The 20,628-nt window shown below is 32.3% G+C and overlaps 5 protein-coding genes across 15 annotated transcripts; 3 read left to right on the top strand and 2 right to left on the bottom strand.

Moving 5' to 3' along the window:
* Positions 1-45: 45 nt before the first annotated feature.
* LOC117209949 (transmembrane protein 94) lies at positions 46-11,218 on the bottom strand. 10 transcript variants are annotated; one of them, XM_033452430.1, is made up of 27 exons: positions 11,046-11,129; positions 10,091-10,257; positions 9,873-10,007; positions 9,556-9,692; positions 9,293-9,486; positions 8,749-9,219; positions 8,499-8,660; positions 8,324-8,427; positions 8,161-8,255; positions 7,859-8,096; positions 7,537-7,647; positions 7,247-7,340; positions 6,960-7,177; positions 6,645-6,880; positions 6,449-6,573; positions 6,230-6,378; positions 5,783-5,830; positions 5,187-5,321; positions 4,748-4,891; positions 4,241-4,385; positions 3,972-4,180; positions 2,833-3,007; positions 2,344-2,589; positions 1,986-2,223; positions 1,809-1,902; positions 1,561-1,722; positions 46-1,498 (listed from the first exon to the last, which is right to left on the bottom strand). In XM_033452430.1, the coding sequence occupies exons 2-27, from the start codon at positions 10,252-10,254 to the stop codon at positions 1,426-1,428; spliced, it is 4,302 nt and encodes a 1,433-aa protein (XP_033308321.1). In that variant the 5' UTR covers positions 10,255-10,257; positions 11,046-11,129; the 3' UTR covers positions 46-1,425. The 10 variants fall into 10 exon arrangements, 9 of the variants coding, with proteins under 9 accessions (XP_033308321.1, XP_033308322.1, XP_033308323.1 ...); XM_033452431.1 differs by having other exon boundaries at positions 5,789-5,830; XM_033452429.1 differs by lacking the exon at positions 11,046-11,129 and adding an exon at positions 11,201-11,218 and having other exon boundaries at positions 1,426-1,498.
* LOC117209954 lies at positions 3,048-3,978 on the top strand. The gene has a single exon (XM_033452441.1). It carries the CDS (start codon positions 3,068-3,070, stop codon positions 3,893-3,895), a length of 828 nt encoding a protein of 275 aa, XP_033308332.1. The 5' UTR covers positions 3,048-3,067; the 3' UTR covers positions 3,896-3,978.
* LOC117209950 (mediator of RNA polymerase II transcription subunit 16) lies at positions 11,099-16,953 on the top strand. 2 transcript variants are annotated; one of them, XM_033452437.1, is made up of 14 exons: positions 11,099-11,374; positions 11,678-11,824; positions 11,899-12,097; positions 12,173-12,419; positions 12,504-12,659; positions 12,744-12,916; positions 13,000-13,327; positions 13,410-13,617; positions 13,730-13,904; positions 14,006-14,152; positions 14,249-14,462; positions 16,143-16,252; positions 16,323-16,468; positions 16,545-16,953. In XM_033452437.1, the coding sequence occupies exons 1-14, from the start codon at positions 11,313-11,315 to the stop codon at positions 16,666-16,668; spliced, it is 2,436 nt and encodes an 811-aa protein (XP_033308328.1). In that variant the 5' UTR covers positions 11,099-11,312; the 3' UTR covers positions 16,669-16,953. The 2 variants fall into 2 exon arrangements, with proteins under 2 accessions (XP_033308328.1, XP_033308327.1); XM_033452436.1 differs by having other exon boundaries at positions 11,663-11,824.
* Positions 14,469-16,040, top strand: LOC117209952. The gene has a single exon (XM_033452438.1). The coding sequence runs from the start codon at positions 14,783-14,785 to the stop codon at positions 15,908-15,910; it is 1,128 nt and encodes a 375-aa protein (XP_033308329.1). The 5' UTR covers positions 14,469-14,782; the 3' UTR covers positions 15,911-16,040.
* A 150-nt stretch (positions 16,954-17,103) lies between the features above and the next one.
* On the bottom strand, positions 17,104-19,169 carry LOC117209953 (thioredoxin-like protein 1). Its single transcript, XM_033452439.1, has 4 exons — positions 18,930-19,169; positions 18,312-18,579; positions 17,581-17,864; positions 17,104-17,492 (listed from the first exon to the last, which is right to left on the bottom strand). Exons 1-4 carry the CDS (start codon positions 19,025-19,027, stop codon positions 17,279-17,281), a joined length of 864 nt encoding a protein of 287 aa, XP_033308330.1. The 5' UTR covers positions 19,028-19,169; the 3' UTR covers positions 17,104-17,278.
* Between the last annotated feature and the right edge of the window lie 1,459 nt (positions 19,170-20,628).

The raw sequence follows: 20,628 nt of genomic DNA, 5'->3' as shown, positions 1-20,628 counted from the left end.
AAAGTTTCTGTTACTTTTAATAATTATTATTTCACAGTTATTATATTTAACCAAATACTTCGATCGTTTTTATAAAAATCAAAAATATAAAAGTTTCTAGTAATATACATAAACTATATTCTTTAGACATCCTTTTTACAATTGAAATTCTCTATTGGTCTAACGAAGCTCGAATTTTAAATTAACTGTACACGTTTTTATTTTAATTATGTATAGATTCGTAACAATGTATAATATATAGATAAGAAATAAAATGATATAAAATTCACTTCAATATGATTACGAAAACAGAATATCTTTTAGAATAAAAGAAGGGTAAGATATTAGCATCTTAAATGTATCGTAAGGTACATCGAAATATTTCAATATTCCTCGGGTGCTATAATAGTCATCGATTTTAAATATTAACTTCTCGTTTTTCCTACTATTTAATTGCAACCTATGATACTTTGCAACGTCATTTCTTTAAAACATTCGCACAAAAGATGTTTGCAAATAATATAACCGTAATCATGTAAACCAGGCACGCAAAAATATTCGATTGAAAGCAGTATTCCTCTATCGCTAAAAAATAAATTACTTTCTATAGGAACACAACAATTCTAAATCTATACATATTTGCTAGAAATAATATATACTATGGCTATTAAATCTAAATAGCAGCGGTATTTCATTATTTCATGTAGTATGCTTTCATTATGCTTGTTATTTAAGTACTAAATTCGTAAAATTAAATGAATTATTTTAATTTTTGTTTATACATATCACGCCGAATTGTAGATCGAATTTTCTAACATATATGAAATTATGTTATCCACCATTTTTATCCATAAACATGGATCTTATCTTCGCAAAAGAATGCATTCCAACAAGTTAAATTGCGTCAAATCAAATTTGAATTGAAATAAAGTATCGCACGGTACTCTTCTGTGTATAGTGTACAATATTTATAATTCGAAAATCAAATATATCATATCGCATAAATCTGAAACAGTTATCTTGCAACACGTTAACTTCTAAAATATAAAATACCGTTATCGTTTTGTATTATACAAAAATATAAATACTTTGATATCAAGTTATCGAATTACGAAAACAATTATACACATTTCAAAACTACACTGTTTAGAATACTAATTTCGATTATCTCGCAGGGCTACAAGATCGCCAGTAACATTGTTTAATTTCAAATAGACGATTTCAAATACCTTTTAAGTGTCAAACAGTATACAGCTATCTGAACAAATTTATACTCTAAATCGTAACGTTATTTTTATAATTTACAGTTTTGGATAGTTTTTAGTGCATTTTACAGAATAGATTTCTGATAAGATAAAGATCTCGATTTTCAGGAAATACATTTTTCATAGCTTAGCTACTATTACCTTCGTATCTCTTCTCTGACATATTTAAAATAAAAATTTTTTAAAACGGTGAATTCATTCCAAGTTTTGTACCAAATTCAAGTCGTGCCCTCTTTTGATATCTCACGTTTACCCTAAAAATTTTCGACGTTAGAAACTTACTAAATGTTTTTCCTAATGCCTTTTTTATACTTACTTAATCTCTTGCCACTTGATTAATTCGTTAATTGCAAAAATTAATGGCAATGAAACTAAAAAAAAGAGAGGAAGATGTAGAGGAAAATCTTCGATATTCTGTCCTTCGTCTTTCCAAAATTTGCAGAACACAGTTCCTGAGAATACTGCTTGTGCGCATAAACTACAAAAACGTAATTCGAATAGGATATTTTTTTATGGAAGATAAAGTTTCGCGTATATCTTAGTAATCGTAAATCTTATACTCACGCTATAAATGCACTGAAGAACCATACATAATTGTTGAATGGCTGTTTCTTCCAAATGGAATATTCCCTATGTACAAAGCCTACGGATATTGTTACTGTACAAAAAGAAATATTCAATGTTCAAATAGAATTTAACTCAATAGATCGTTTCGAAATATTTGAAAATAGTAAAATTTACCTAAATGTAAAACTAACAAGGACAAGGCGAAATGTTGTATCACTAAAATAATATTTGGTTTATCCCCCCAACCACCCCATGAAACTTTTCCCTGCGCATCGGGATACACATACAGGCACTTGGAGTCTGCTGTGTAAATAGGACACAAAGTCAAGAACGAAATACATTGCGATAGTACTATCGTTATGATTGTTGGTAAAAATTTGCTGCCGTAACACCACAGAATGAACAATGCAACCTGAAAAGTCAAGAATTTACCTATCAATTAGATATTAAAAAATTTATATAGTATACATAAGGTATTTCAAAACACTTTAAATTTAGTAGAGAAATGTAAAACTAGCGATGCATTTCTTACCTCGCCATTTACAGTGCACTGATTTTTCCCAGTTGCACGTTGCATTATGGTAGGATCCATAGGCGTAGCGATCATGGATATAGATAACATTGGAATGATTAAGCAACACAACCATAAGACTTGATCGACCGAAAATAGAGGTGGTAGCAACAAGAAACCAGACAGAGCTTGAGTGAAGGAGAGAGTAACTGTACAACAGAGCCAGAATTGCACGCAATTCCAAAGGCACGTCATATAATGTCGAGCCTAAATATGTAATAGATAATATCCAGTAATTATGATGACAATAATAAGAACTGAATTAGAACTGAAAATGTAACTGAAATAATCCTGGATTACAAATATTTAATTAATCGTACTACGATCTTTAAATTTTTATATCCTAATTTCCGTCTTACTTCAACTATCAGAAAACACTTTTGGATAGAAAATGATTCAAAAGAAGTAATAGGGTTAATAATTGGATATTTTGAGGAACCCATCATTTACCTCCATAATTAAATGGAATATCGCAATTGGATCTTCTCGTTTAACGCTTAACGAACAGGCAATAGAATTCAGTGCTCTACTCAAATCGACTGGAGATGGACCTTGGTCTTCTTTAGTTGGTGTCAATGCTGGAACTCTTTGACAAACTTGTGGATAGAGTGGTTCCACTGCCACTCTAAAACCACAAATATTTTCCATCATTATTTTATGCTTGAATGATGCATGAAACAGTTGAATGTACGAATGTATGAATAATTGCTACTTTTGTTCGTGTCGATTAAATTTTATACCACCTTATTTTAAACAAAATTCAATTTTTATAAACATGACGTTTATTACCGACGTTTCTCGTCGTACATCGACGATTTTAAAGAAACCAGATAATTCTATGTGTCAGGATGAGAATTTTGTATATCTGCAATCAAATAAAGTGCGTCCTATGGTATACTCTAAATCTTACAAGAAACCAACCTTGAAAATTGAGTCAGAGACCACATATGGTTTGTCATATATGAAATACGATTGTATTTCTAAACCAAAATTTCATTACGGGGTACACGAAAAGAAAGTGCCTAGTAAAACTGGAAAGTTCGACTTTGACACGGTGAATAAACTTTCGTACCAAGCTGCAACTGGAAAATTGCGCAGAGCTTTCGTTCCAACATCATGTTTATCTATCAGTGGTTTTCACGACATGACGTCTACTTTCAAGCAATCTTACTTAGATCCTGGATACGTGAAAACAATGTCTTATAAACCGTACCAAGGGAAAGTTCGGCATCCAATGCCAGTGGATTATAACACAGTAACGAAGGAATCTTATCAAGATTTTGGTATTCCTATAGTTAGAAGACCACGAAAGAGAGAATTCTGGCAAACTAAATTCAAAACAAACTATTACACTACAAATCAATTGTCGTATCAATACGTAGAGCCATCTTCAAAAAGGGTTCGTGTATGCTATCGACCAGTGATATCTGCTCAAATCGAGAAAGACACTGTTTATAGTACGAGTTATCAAGTTCCTGGTCGTTGCGTAGCTAAAGATGTAGTTTGTGAATGACATTGTATGCGTGTAATATATCTAATAATTTTGTAGAAAATCATTCGTTAATTATTAAAGTAATAATAATATTTACCCTGCATCCGCTTGCATAAAGATGGGCATGTTCTCTGCATTGGCGGAAGAGCCAAGTACGCAAACAACTTCTCCGTAATCTTGCATAATGTGCAACATTTCCCTTGTAACAGTAGTGTTGCAATCAGTAAACAGAGATACCAAAAGAGGAACATTATCTATTAATTCTATATGCGGTCTAATTTTATCGATGCCTCGAGGTAGTTTTGCCTGAAGAATACGTAAAGTATAAAAATACATCCAGGGTAAGATTTTGTCACAGAAACTTACCCTGTTTGATAAATCAAAATTTACGGGAGCACTTTGCTCCGTGCTGTCTGTAAGACAACTCAAAGATCGCCATGCTTCTTGTCCGGAACCTAAATCTACACTTTGTACAAGTACACTGTCTTCGCTTCGCACTGTATCCTGTTCCCTATTGAGAATCGATTACTTACTAAATATTTTGTGTATTTATTTTTGTTATAAATTCAAATTATTAACAGAAGACTCGATCATCTACGAGTATGTAAAATCAAAGTATGAGTACAATGGTAATGAAAGTACCAAACGTGAGAAATATATACCAAAAGGAGTCGAGACTATACAGAAAGTGTGGGAGAGAACGAAAAATAATTACGAAAAGTGTGACGATCCCGTTCTCGTAATCCTTCGTACTAGGTGACTTAGACTGCCATGCAAAATCAGAATAATATCATAGCTATAATATTATAACTCGAAATAATCATAAAGACTGGTAATCTCAAAGAAACGTTTCAAGTTTGGATAGAGACGAACCTATGGCTCATAGCGCTTTTGACTTGAGATGTTCCTGTATCGTTCCATTCCGTGGTCTCATCGTCGAATTTTACCGTGGAGAAATCGGTGTTTATAGCGCTCGGTGCGGACATACTCATCGCACGACTATTATCCAGATTAGTGCTACAATGTAAAATAGATCATACTATGTAAAAGCGATTTTCTCGTGTATCGTTCATGCAGGATAAAATTCTTAGAACACAAACACATCGATGCAGCATATTTATGCAGCAGAAATGTTTGAATGCATGCTTTTAATGTTCAAGTATTCAGCGATATTTTAATCGACTATCGTATTCGTGAAGCGAAAGCACATTTTTTAATCGAAAATTGATACGTGTATATAATAAGATATAACGATGAATGTATTATTTATTTAGTGTATTATGTGTGATAAGAGGGTAAATATGTAACATACCGAGGAGAGACACGATTAAGCAAGTGGCTGGCCTCATCCATGCAGGAGTAATTATGTTGATGAGATTGGGCCGAGGGAGTGGGTGAGGACATGGCTGCTGCCTGGCTCACCCACCAACCCACTGGACTCTCGGACCTAATATTGGCGTGTTAGTTACATACATTTATTTGTGTATATCATGTATGTCACGTAAATTACGAGATATTAACACATGTGCATTAGAATAACTGTAGAAAGTGTATAAGAATCGATGTAGTTAAAAAGTTGTATCCGCTAATAAGAAGCCATTAAAAACTATGGAACGTAATTGACCAGTAACTACCAGCGCAAATACAATCAATTTAACTTAATACTCTAATCATTAACATAAATAGGATACATGGAAAATATTGGTAAGAGACAATACTTAAACGTGAAAGTCGGCTAGAGTACTTGATAAGACTTGAAATCAAACGGGACAAGAAAATCATATAATTGCATTCGAAGAACGTTTAACTCTATGTAAAAACCGATAAGAAAAAAAATTATTAATAAAGGGCGTAACGAGTAAACATGCAAATTAGTAACAGTAATGAAAGAAAGAGGTATAGACAAACATATACGATGGGGGCATGTGCGGATATCTCTCCAGCCATTGCTGTCTCCTGTAACGTACATGCATATTTTACATTCACATCCACAGTTATGACGAATAGCTAGTTATACAAATTTATTATATCAGTTGCCACGATTTATTTTAGACTTAACAACAAGATTAGAGAAGAGAAAAAACACTAAGAGACAACATATATCTATATATGTATATATTCAGATTAATCGACGAAGAAGAAGAAATGTAACACAAAAAACATACAATTAGTGTAATACTTTGTGTCGAACATGTTTTTGTACACAGACTTTACACGTAAAAATAGAGAACATATTTATACTTTCCAACGTGAGGACATGCCCCAAACTTTTTAGATTAATCCAAAAGCAAAAAAAAGCAAAGCAAAGTAGTTTATAGAGACAATGATATTTGATAGAATAATGAGGTACAGTACCTAGCTCTTTCACTGAGCAACGATATGTGGCAATTCCATCCGCTTTCCAGCCCCATTTTCTCCGAGAACACGCGTGATCTTAGTTCGTTTTCTTTGCTGAAGTGAACGAATCGAATGCACGCCCTGTCGAGTTGCTCGATTAATTGTACCTGTCAAATATTTTATGTAATTTCTTTTGTTACTTCATCTTATGTGCATCAATTTACTGAAATATCTTACCATATCAATTTGGGCTTGGTACTGCATAGTCACCATCCCAATAAAGACTTGATTGCATTGAATTTCAAAGCAACTATCAATGTCGCTAACGTTATCATCTTTGTTTTCACTACATAGCAAAGAATCTATAAAAATTCGCATAAAAATAGATTAATTAAATAGATTAATGAGAAATATATATAGTAATCATAATTACCGGTTGAATGGAATTGTCCAAGTATTCCTTTTACTCTGGGATCGAGAACGTTTCGAAAGTCCCAAGGTAGTGGAGTAGGACTTCTGTGAGGTGCATATAAATGTTTGCTATCCGCGGGAAGTTCTAAGTATATCTTAGTCATTCTATCACAAATACCACGTGTTAGTGGTCTGTACGCAAATGCAGTGCAATATGACGTTAAGCTCGTTCTTTGATAAAAATCTTGCACCTTTTTTCTGAAATGTACACATTCGGTAAATATATCAAAAAATAAAAAAAGCACTAGATGTCTTAAAGGCTAATATTTCCATGTACCGATCCGATGCTGAAAGTGGACATAGATCATGACCATCCCAAAATTCGATACAGGAATCCAAAATTATGTCCGCTGTGCCCTGTGTAAGCAGTTGCAAACCACCGCCACTCCTTTCTCTAACTACCACGGCGACCATGTGTGGAAACGGAAACTTCAATTTTGTTGCGATACTTAAAGATCGTGCAAACTTTATATCTCGTCGAACCATTTCTGGTTGCTACAACAGGGAGAACTGTAATTTTCCCATTTAGAGATATGCAAACAGAGGGGTTTGATCAATGCTTACGACGTGTCTAAACGTAGACAATTGTTGCTCCAATTGAAATATATTTTGTGCCTGGTCTTGGAAACCTATCTGCTTCGCTAATTCACATAAACACCTATACGAATCATATACGTAAATTTGAATAAATGGAAATTTACATCGACGAATGAAAAGGGAAATAGAACAAAAATGTGAGTTTGCTCCATGACTAACATTCCTATGAATATATGTATGCCGGAGATACATTCACCCATATAAACGGATTAACTACGAATACGGAGGATACGTAAAATAACTATGGTTGGACTGACCACATATGTCCAAGGCTCCCTGATTCGTCGACTAAATACACTTGTCTTGAACTTTGCATTGTATCTTTTGCTTGATACCCACTCTTATCTTCTATACTGTGATCCTGGTAGCTGACAAATGTGTATGATCAACGTTACTAGTAATTGGTCATGTTACCATTTGCATTGAACTGTTCTTGGGATTATGTGTATGATAAAACTGGATGTAATTAGCTTGACATTTGGAAGAATTAGTTCGACTATTGCACACAAACGAGGGGAAGAAATACAGTGCGATAAAAGACATAAACGAAAACGTGATTCTAGCGACATGGATACGTACCGTCTGTTTGTAACCGGTACAAGATCCTCATTATACAGAGCTTCACACGTGACATGGCAACAAAACTGCATATAATGCTCTTGGGTATCCATATTACACGTATTGAGGAGGATGGCCAAACCTAGGGGTTTTAATGAGTTCAAGTGTTGTCTCCAGGAATGGTCGTCAAACTGTAGACGAAATGGCAAGGCGTGATCGTGAGTCAGGTCCAAAACTTCGGCTGCTGAGTGAGACAAATCTGAAAATTTGTTTATTTTTTAATAGATATTTTATAAGACATACTTACCGCATTTATTTATTACCATGTGTTATATATGACGTCTTATTTGAATCTTGTTTGGAGTCTTCAGCTTGTGCCTGACATTGAGGTTCTGAGGTTCTATCTACACTACCAGTACTGTAAAATAATCTACACGTCACATTTATGATCTTAAGAATTCGTATGTTCTTAAGAAGTATATTTACCTTGAAGACGGGGATAAAGTATTAGCATTTCTTAAAAAAAATACTTTCTCTGCAGTTGGATTAGGCCACGAAAGAATCCCTTTTTTATCTACGCAACACAGTGCCTGGAAATTGGTTTGCTTTCATTCATTCCTTCACATTATTTAAAAATTAAATTGTCGTGTATTTAAAGTACCGTGACTGATCCTAAGACGTGTAGAATACTGGCGGATCTCGACATCATATGTTCTTTACCAACTAAAATATTGAAAAAGTATTCTTTTAATTCCAACCAATTGTACACTACTTCCTGGTTGCTAGGCCCAGAAATATCTGCGTCTTCGAAAGGATCCACAAACTAAAACCAAAGTATTTTAGAAAATATTGTACAAATAATTTGGTCAATAGTCGACGGAAAATTTCTTTTATGTTAAAAATGTATTAACCTGAAGTTTCTTCGAAGATTGATAAAGCTTAAACAGAGCTTTGAAACGAGCCATTCCGAAACAATTTAAAAAGATCCAGCAAGTCGGAAATACTAACGGAAGCAAAGGGATACTAACAGCAATCGGTTGTAGCAAGAACATTTCGTTCCAGTAACCAACACCGAAATATTCTGTCGCGTATAAGTATCGAAACAAATTGACAAGTAATACGATGATCAGAAGAACTGGATAAGCCAGTTGTTCGATGCAACAAATCATTAAAAGATGCCGTTTGCGATTGTGATATGTAACCGGCCTATCAAGAGCTTGGTCAAGAGCCATTCTAAGATTCATCAAATAGGGTGTCTCTTGAAGTTTATAGACTTTATTTTTCAATGGCGTTCGAGCTTGTGGCGTTGAAAAAATTTCATTTGCGCTGTGGACCTGCGGACTATATACTTCTCTTGCGTGTAACATCGGCGCGTCAGCATCCTGAAATGACTTCTCATTATTATCCTTTACTTTATATGATAAACTGTATTAAGCTTTAAAATGTTGAACTTACATCATAAGGAATACAATATCCAGGTGATTGTTGTCCAGGTTTTATAACAATTATATCACCGGCAACTAATAATGCCCAAGGCAAATTAACTATACGACCATCGCGATAAGTCCACTGCAAAGTTAGACAGGGGGACAATGGACTGCATAAATGTGGATAATTTTCAGGATTCCATTGAGAATTATTCTTTGCCACTGAAATATGGAAAATAATATTGCAGAAAAATTTAAAATATAATAAAGTAATAATATTTGAATATGTACCTTCCAATTGCTCAAGAAGAACTCGTACTCTATAAGGAATTTCTTCATGTCGTAATTTATTATCGGATATGACTAAAATAAAATTTAATACTACCAAACAACAAACGGTCAGTCCTTCATAAGGCAGTGTAGGGTGCCTATAACGATAAAAAATTGTACGCATTATATTTCTTTATATATCAAAGGAAGCAGTATTTAACATTCAATACAAAATACAGTTACAAGCAGTAGCTTGAAAGTATCAACAGCAAGCATTAATTAACTGTACAATAGTACATTATGTTTGATACATAAATAAAAGTTAAGTTAATTCATACCATGTATCGTTGGTTGTGAAGAATGCAATAACAAGGATAATGGCATTGATCAAAAGTGCAATTGCTGAAGTCCAACAAAGAGTTGTGTACTGACTACGATGATGTAAAGTGTCCTTTAGCCAAGCTTTATATTTTCTGCACATAATATATACAGTATACAAAGTATAAAATATGGAATTCGTTCTTCAACATAAATAGCAAATAAGTAATAGAGTTACTTATTTCTCCTATATTCTTCCTCATACTCTTGTAATACTCTCCTAATATCGCGTTGTAATGTTTCAAGAGCAATTTTTGTACTTAGCCCTAATGGTTCTGTGGACTTATTCTTAACATTTTCACTTGGTTTAGAAGTGTTGTCCTTTGCTCGATCACCATCCATTTTCTATATAATCAAATCATTAAATTGTTGTATGCCTTAATATCTGGTATGCATTGAAATTCACATATACAGATTCCATAAATTATAACACATATATAACACAAATATGCATACAAAAATCTACTGTGGTAGCACTTTTATGTATGAAAAGATAATATAGGCTAGAGGAAGGATAATTATGTTGATACATACTACTAGGTTTTATTTATATGAAATAAGAACTGATAACTATTTAATGAACTAATGATAAATATATCATTTTGAGATATACATATATTTTAAAAAGTAAATATAACATGCAGAGTAAACAAAAGAGAAAAATATAGACAAACAAGATTTCTAATAGTCTGTGATCCGCTCCAACAACATTGTTTTAATCTTGTTATAATTTTTAGATCATGCATTTGAATCTCGAAATTTAATAATACTCTGAAGCACCACCAATCTGTCTACATTCTAATCCACACCATGAAAAAATGAATAACCAAAGACATAAGTCGACAACAAATTTAAGCAACACTTTGAATTTTTATTACGGCATAAGTAGGTAGAGGAAATCGAAATAAATAAGGAAAGAACTATGCAAATATGATTTATTAATACAGCCAGTTTCGAGGTATAGAAGCAAATCAAAACAAACGGAATGAGGTTAAAATGCATTAACACTTGCATAAATCGATTAATATTAACGAACGATATTGTACTATTTAGGTTTTATAATCTCTTGCTTTAAAATTTGGCCGTAAATCAGTAAACTAAAGGTAATGGAAAAAGGCATAATTTTGAATGACCTAAATCAGAACGAAGAATGCATATTCAGATCGGTCAGAGCACAAACACGTAGCCGAGCATATGACGCAATGCTGACGACAGTGTTGTGTATGTAGTTCTGTTGTTTTCAAGTAAAATTTTGTGCTTGATTTAATAAAAGTTGAAATTAATACACTTCAAATTTTCATGCATCGCAATGCATGGGTATAGTACACAAATAATTTTGGAGTGCATGCACTCATTTTCATAGTGTTTGTTAAATTGTAATATAACATAACCTCACAACAATGGATTTACTGTATACTGTAAATAGAAAACTCACACCAAAACCGTTTCTAAATCAAGAAAGGTATGTGATCATTATAATTTTTTAAAATTTTCATAGATATTAAATATTTTATTGAAAGTAACTTTTCACTGATATAATATATTTTGAGCATTTGTTATCCATACTAATATATTACAAACAAATAAAGTATTAAAAGATAACATGTATTTCATTTACCATAATATGTATATCTATTAATAGTTTGATATAATTGGTATATTTATTTTTATAAATCTTATGCATATATTATAATTAAGTTTGACTCCGAGAATATACTTTTTAAAACATAATTCTTTAATGTTTATGCAGTAATCAAATTTTTAGCCTGTATGAGGGACAATCTTTATGCTCGTTATCTAGTCGTAACATAGCTGCATTTACTACAACTACAGAATTAGATGATACCAATGGAAAGACATGGGGATCTCATGTTTATGTTTGCGATTTAAATATGCCTTGGCATACTCACAAGTATGAAACAGTTTTAAGTAATTACCTGTCCAAAAAATTTTACAAAATTAACCAATATTATTATATAACATTAGGGTATTATCAAACAAAAATATTATTACTGCATTGGAATGGGATTTACCAGGTGATAAATTAGTTGTTTGTGATTCTACTGGACATATCCAATTATGGATGTTTAAAGATCATGTTCTTAATGATTGGGTACTAATTGGTTCCACCTGTTTTGTTGGTGAACATATATTAGGCGCAGCTTGGTTTCATAATGGGAAAAAGGTATTTATAATGTTAAGGAGTTACTTTAAAGAGCCATTAGTACCATTATTTTATAGAGGAAATGTATTATTTCAGACAGGACTTGTGACAGAGAAAAAAGATAGTATTCATTATAGTGAGAAATTTAATCATTTACCCTTTGTTCCTTCTGTAAGACAGTTTGGTGGTAGAGCAGCAGAAGGTGTATTGGTAGTTTCAACCACTGGCATGGTTGGTGCTGTTATGATCACAAAAGACTTTCAGAATCCTATTTGTTCCTCTACTGAAAGTTTAGGCAGCACAAGGCACAGAATAACAGCAGTTGATTTATGTTATGGGAAAAGTACATATATAATCATGTCTTAATTAACATTAAGATACTTCAATAACAACTAATAGATCAATATAAAACATTGTAAACTTTTAGATGGCCATATTCTGGTAGCCATAAGTAGTGGAAATATTTGTTTGCCAATCAGGTGTTATAGAGTACTAGTACGCAAAAATGATGATAAGTGTACCATTACATCACAAGCACTGCCTAGTTTTTTCCTACAAGATGGCACACCAAAGGACAATACATGTAAAGTGGAAAAATTTATAATTAATACTTATAACTGATCATGCATTGTCAGATTTTAAAATACAAAAATTTTCTTTTTCTTAGATACAAGTGTAACACATTTAAAGTTTGTAGTTCGAGAAGATGCAGATTCTTTAGTTATTGCTGTTAATAGCGATAGTGGTGGTATAGTCGAAGTATGGGAATTAAGGGAAAAATCGCAACCTGTTCATAAGTTGTTTCAGCCCAAAACATTAGAACCATTTAAAACTGTAGTGGTATGTGTTCAAATTGGAAGGATTATATACATAAAATTTGTCCGATTTCTGCTTAATCGTATATTTTTGACACAAATTTATAGGTATGGCAGCATCAATCGCAATATCGTTGTCAGTCACCAATAACAGCGATAGCGACTACAAAATTATCTATAGTCACCACATTACCTCCCCCAAGTTACGTTGTAGTAGCTTTAGCAGATTCTTCAATACATTGTTTAAGTCGTGATTGCTTAAAAGAAGTAGCTTATTCTTCTCTGAATATGGCATGGCGGTCTGAAGAGCCAAATAATAAGTACTTTAGAAATTCAGTTTCAATAACGAATATAGATCTATCTTGGCTAGGTTGTGTACTTTTAGCATGTGATACACGTGGAAATTTGTATGCATATAAATTACTACCTGATGGAGGTTATTCAGTTTACAATAAATTTATATAAGAAACAGTGTCCTTAAAAAATATAGTATACCGTATTACTGATTCCTTTTACAGGACCATCATTGACATTAAGTTATGCCTGTACATTATTAGAATATTGTTTAGTAACAGGATTAGATTGGTTGGATATATTGTTGTGTTTGAGGTCTTCGATGATCGAACCATTGTGTGAAAGATTGGATGTTTCTTTTAATAGACAATTACAGCCAATACAACAGTATCATTATATCCAATTTCTTTGCATCAAAATATCATTGTACAGGTATCGTATTACTTTTATATTTAAAAATTGTTCTTATGAAAGTCTGTGGATCTGCTTCGTGTAGTTTTCGTGTAGTTTTCGCGCAGGATCACCGCTAAAAATGTATTTTCAGGATGCTAGTATCAGGACAAAGTAAGGCGGCAGATTTGTCGTCGTTGCTTATGATACATTCAGTAGCAACAGCATTTAAGTCGTTATTACGTCCATCAGATTTAATTTCTCATGATAAGGGACCAGCAGAGAGTTTAGCAGCAGTAATTAATGATGCTATTACTGATGTAGATAAGGTAAACATGAAACATATTTTTCCTAAATTTATATTCTAGTGGATAATTAATACGTAATTGCATGTAATAGTTGTAGTAGATAATTAATATGTTATTGCTAGGTACTTTTACACCTCGATCCCAAAGAATTTACTGTAGAACCAAGTACACTTCAGTCGTTGCAGCAATTAATTCAATGGGTCGCGGATCTAGCTCTGAATCTTTTAGCTCGTCTTCCGGAGCAGCGATTGCAAATGAAATCTGGCGGTGTGAGTATTGTAAATAAATTTCGAAAAATATAATTATTCCTTTGTCTAAACTAGCATAATCGTACTCATTTTTTCTTTTTCGTAATATCGACGCAGTATGAACTTCTGAAGGACCACAAGGCCTTAAATACATTGAGAGAACTGCTCGTAATTATACGTATATGGGGTTTATTACGTCCTTCGTGTCTTCCAGTATTTCTTCGTAGTGCCGATAATCTTGATGTGTTGGCCTTGTTATTCCGCTTATTATCAAAATTGGTTCAGCCGAACGGAGATGCCCAGACTCAGCAGGTAGACGATGGTTTAATTGGTAAGCTCGTTCATCATTGTTATGTAGTATTATAAATAGTATAAATGTATCTATACTTATTTATATGAATAACATGTAGTGAAATGATTGATAATTCGTGTATAACATTTATAGCTAGCCGTTGAAACTTTATCGTAATATGTTGGTTAGTAGGAAGTAAGATAAGACACCACTTCCTCATGCGTTTGAAAGGAATTACAGATTTTTTCATTCAGTAGCGGTAAATGCATGCTAATGAGTATACGTGAAATGCAAAAATATAAGAAATATATAGTGTGATAGTGTTATAATTTCTCGATTTTCTTTTTGTACACTTTAAAATGAGTGAGAAACTTGCGGCAAAACACACAAATTCGGTAGCTTTAAAAAAGCACAAGCTATTGTTAAACAGGAGTGAATCGAGAAGTTGTTGCCCATATTCGAGACCGCATAGATTAGCCATATTTTGTATAATAACATGCTGTATATTTGTACTTTATTGGATCATATTGTCTCCTCTTTTAATCAGTGCTCATCATTCAGGCAAGGCTAAAAATTGGCCCAATGGGTGGTACATTTTGAATTGGATTATCGCATTTTTAATTTGGCTTTTCATTATGTTATGCTTGCTTTTAATTTGGAAATGTTTCGAAATTAAACATCATAATGACGATGTTAAACTGCAATCCTATGGTACAAATGATTCTTTGAATTCGGGGACCTTGATTAATACGAAACTCAATCATTCGCAAAATGTAAAACTGAAAGATACAAAACAAGATGGACCTCCGATCGATTCAATTTCTGATAAAGATAGAATTGCCTGTGATAAATCAAATATGGATATTTTGGATAAATCTTGGCATAACAAAGTTAAAAAGCATAAAGATCTTCCTCCTCTTGTGATTCATCGTCGTAATTCAGGTAATGAGGTCGGACGTATTGGAACTATAAATATGGAGAAAAATGTTAATAAAGATGAAGATATACCCAAGTCAGGAAATGATACTTTAAAAAACCAAAGAGAATCAATGAAAGATTACTTAAAGTTAGTAGCAGTTACGCCGCAAGATGAATTGGACACAAAGAGTCCGAAAGGATCTCTTTCTCCAAGAGAGTTATTTTTTATCGACCTCATAAGAGAAGCTGAGAAAGCTGAACAAAACAGAACAAGTAATCCTCAAGGAACGGAAGGGAACCAATTTTTCCCAAGTGATTTTTTGCTGGCTAGAAAAGATGTTAACAAAGATAAGAGAGAAAAGCAAAAACCAACTGATATTCCAACAAATAAACAGCAAGAAGTAACATATTTTATCGCGGATGTAAAAAGTCCGAAAAGGGAAAAAAATGAAGTATATTTAGAAATCGAGCCCGATCAAGAGTCAGCCAAAAAGTGGTGTGTGTGTTTGAATAACGAAAAACCAATCCTTGTTTTACAAGCTGATTCCAAGGACGATTCCAAAAATTAAGTTGTTTTATCCGAAATATAATTAGATATTCCGTAGTTTAATAAAATATTTAAATCATTCATTTTACTACTAGTTATAAATTTCTGCGCTATATTATATACATAGCATAGTACATAATGATAGTAGGATAGTCAAGGAGGCATAAGAAAATACTTCATAGTAATCTTTTTAAAGAGGGCAATAAAATGATAAATGTAATAAATTATGTGCTATGACAATGACTTTCTTCCAGATGATTGTTGCTTACTACCTAATCAGATTATGATACCACAATTACATCAGGGCAATAGCATAACAGCTATAGCTACACCTGTACTATTTTATCAAAACTTTCCTTTGCAGGTAAATAGAGCAGAATATTCCCTCATTGATTCAATAAATGATTTGTAATTATCTTTAATTTTAATCGTAGTTAGAATATGGCATAGAACCTGAACAATTGCTATTTGTACCTGAACTCAATCCAGTTGAAGGTTGTATGCATAGTGGTCAGATTGTAGATGGTATTAGGCATTTGTATCTTGGGAAGCAACCACTTCTCGTGAAACAATGTACAAGGTATTAGATATAAGTGCATTGACGAAATAATGATAAAAAAAATGACGAATAAAGTTGTTGTAAATTAAAATTTCAGGTGTGTTGGAAAAGCACAAATTCAAAATATGACAAGGACAGCTGCAATTAGAGCATGGGATCAAAGGTGGGCTCGAGCTTGTCGTTGCGGTGGCATTTGGCGAATTCATAAAACTTGTCCCTAAATAAGTAATTTACTGAAAGTAATGTACTGAAATTTATATTACAACTAATTAAAATTTTGTACATGATAAGACAAATCACATTAAACATTTTTATTCAAGATATGATATATTTTATTCAATATTTTTGTAAATAATATTCTTACTTGCGTAGAAAGGGTAATTAGGTAGAATATTTCTTAACTTTTATCATTTATTTATTATGAGCACAACAATTTTTATTTTTTGCAACCTTGCACCTAATCATTGATTGATTGAGCACGCGTACACGTAAAAATTATTTAAATATCTTTTTAATAAACAATTATGTATAATTAGAGAAACACGTATCATAACTATAATGTAATTTATTTTACAGAATCTCTCAATAATTTATTAATAAACAAATAATTTTTTATTTATATGTATGTGTTATTATTCAATGTATATGTATGAGTGTGTGAATTTTCGAATTTTATTATATCATTCCATAATTGGATTGAAGTTATACAATATAATGCATAAAAAAAGAAGAGAAAATTTAGTTCTTTTCAGTATTCTTAGGAAATATGGCCATGGAAAATTTATCTGACATAACATAGTCTTTTACAATCCTTCACATGTTAACTGGTTGTTAATGACTCTCCCCTTTTTTTCCATTCACTCTTTTGAATTCTCCCATGTTTGTTGTTGAAATTGGTGAGCCAAATATAGCTAGATGATCGATTCTTGTTGTTTCACCACCACTTTGATTGTCTTTTACAAATATTTGTATATTCTGTACATTTTGAAATTTCACATAACGCAAGGAAATTGGATTACCTTCCTCAATATCCTTTGGTGATAATCTGCACAAAAAAATTTAATATAATTAGAACAGATTTACTGGAATGCTATATAATATAAGCAATGTAAAATCAATGAGGTCAATATTACGTTAAATCTTGGACACTTGTATTAGAATCTGCCATGTCAAAATCAATAGTTCTTGGTTGATTAATGAATAGTTTTATGTTTTTTGGTCCCGTATCTTTGGGAGCTTTAATCTTCAAAGAATGCACTTTAACTGCTTGTGAAAATGCAATAGACAGAATCAGCTGTTCATCGCATTCACTTTCTAAATACCCATTATCAGAACTTAAGCATTGTAAAAAGTTGTGATCATCGGATTCATTCAAACATTCACATTGTGCCTTTGTAATGAAACTAGATAGATCCATCTGCAAAAGGTATCCTTTGAGGATTTTTGGAGTATTTATATTTACGTAGTATCATCTCATACTTTCATGTCCGATAAAGTTGGGTACAAACATCCAGGGAAATATACATATATAAATAAGAATTTTTATTAAGAGTAAAAACATCTAAATGCAATACAAGTTTTGTTTTGAACATATTGTATATTAATGACTAATTTAACTTTGGAATATGATATTTACAAAATACTAAAAAATTATAAGTACATGCAATTGATGAAGCAACATAACGTATATTATATGTTTCAATTAATGGTCTTTTCTTATTAATGAATATGTTATAATAATGTTAATATCCACTGAAAGAAGGTTACCACAACTTTTTTATTGGTACTTATTCCAGAAGTACAAAACTGCAGCAAGAAATATCATTCCAAAAATATGGTAATAAACATTATCACTATTTCGTACATGTCCAGACACTGGACTCTCAGAATCCTCTGAATCTCCACTGCCATAAAATTGTTGTATTTTTGATTCTAATCCAGCCGGATCAGCTCCTTGACATAAACCCAATTTTGTTTGGTTACGATAAAATATAAATGTGGGCATTGCACTAACTCCTTGCATTGCAGCAGTCTCCGCACACTTGTCTACATCGACCTTAAGAAACACTGCATTTGGGTATTTAATTGATAATTGCTCAAATATTGGAGCAATTCTCTGGCAAGGGCCGCACCTGTAGAATTATAAGATTAGTAGCAAGAGATATTTTCAAATAGTATAATATTTTCGTTTGCATTGGTACTAATCATTATATCAATTACAGAAACACGTAAAATTAAGTATGATTAATTGTAGTTATTATTTAAATCATTATTTATTGCTATATCAATGACAACAGACATATAAAAATATTAAACATAACTTTGTTGGTAATGTTATAAAATAATAACAATGTTCTAAATATGTATGAGCGTAAAAGGAACGAAAATTTGAAAGTTATAAGTCGGTGTACATAGCAAATATAGAAATTAAGTTCTTGAAGTTTTAGTAACCTTCCATTTAATATAACCCCAAAAAGCTCACCATGTTGCCGTAAAGTCAACTACGACCAATTTTGCACCTGCACTAGCCATTTCCCCATAAAATTGGCCATCGTCATTGATTACACGTACTGCACCCATTGTATTTTTATAGCGATCTAATCCAACATGAATAAAGGAAAAACGCAAGAACTCCTATAGAAATATTGAATGACTGGCAGTTTAAGCATACAGGACTGAATTTTCGAATACGTTCAATTTTATGGCTAATTCACGTTAAAATATTTCGGGTTCGCGATTGGAGGTTCAAGCAAAGACTGTTTACACATGAAGGCGAAGAATCTGAATAGATTGGAAACGCAGTTATATTGTAATACACATCAAAATGCGGCTTCAGGTTAACGCGCCAACTATGGAGAATTTCTAGTAAGTACGAAAAGGAGGTGTACGACTTTTTGTCGAATTTATTGAAATTTGCAAGAATTTGGTGAGTGAAAGTAATATACATATTGGAAAATCGTTTTTAACAATTTGTAATTATTTCCAACCTAACTTATACGACTTCTGTCAAAAAAGCATTGTATACCTGTTGACTACGTAATTTTCAAATTGCCATATTTCTAAGCCACGTTGAAAATTCAAACGTAATGTGTAGGTATAATAATGTTATATCTTTAATTGGTAGATATGAGCGATATATGATAATAGGATTTGTTTCACTTTTATTCATGAAATGAATGTATGGAATATATATACAGGGTGATTGGTAACTGGTGGTACAAGCGGAAAGGGGGTGATTCTACGCGAAAAAAGAAGTCGGAAATATAGAATAAAAATCTTTTTTCTTTTTTTTTTTGAATTTTTCCATCTAGACAACGATCTACAGTGAGATCCGTTATAACGTACCGCACGCGTACCGAGCGAAAATCCAAAGTCGATTTTCTCGAAAACAAAGCCTCAAATGAAAAATTTTTATTCTATATTTTCGACTTCTTTTTTCGCGTAGAATCACGCTGCTTGTACCATCAGTTACCAACTACCCTGTATAAATAAGTATATATAAGTGTGTGTGTGTATATATATGCTTAGAAACATTCCTAAGTACTAAAATACCAATAACGTGTGTAATCTTGGAGTATTAATATTTTATTCGCAGTATTAAATGTTACAATTAATAGTAAACAGTACTTGCTATGCAATGATGAAATATATTACTACCTTCTGCAAATTTGGTCCCTAAATAAATTTTGCATCGGGGGCAATAATGTGCGGTATTTTTATATACATTAGTACAGTATGGTATCATGCACATACTATGGGAATGAAATTTACTCCTGTTTTAAAGGATACTTAATTTAAGAATACTAAACATTTTTATTTAATATATACTTACCATATGGGAAGCAAAATTACAGCCATAATGTGTGTTACATAAGTATTATAATGATAACTTTTCGTTCTAATGTAACATAAACAATTTGGACAAGTTGTTTCATGCGAATATTTATCGAAATCAGTGTGTTCTGTGAATAAATGATTAAAATGTAACGATTATTATTTAACTTGTATATATTTTTACAACCGGAGGTATGTATCAAGAATAGAATTATTTTAATTTACTTTTACTCACCTCGCGCTGTACGAGGAAATCTGCATACATTCGTTCGCTTTCTGCAAATATACTTTATGTTACACTTGAATTTAAAACGACGTTTCTGATCTGATTTATAGTTATTTAGTGT

Source organism: Bombus bifarius, unplaced genomic scaffold, assembly GCF_011952205.1.
Source record: "Bombus bifarius isolate JDL3187 unplaced genomic scaffold, Bbif_JDL3187 scf7180000008197, whole genome shotgun sequence".
NCBI classification, from domain to species: domain Eukaryota; kingdom Metazoa; phylum Arthropoda; class Insecta; order Hymenoptera; family Apidae; genus Bombus; species Bombus bifarius.
The sequence above is the reverse complement of the archived record's forward strand: the minus strand, read 5'-3'. Positions and strand labels throughout refer to the sequence as shown.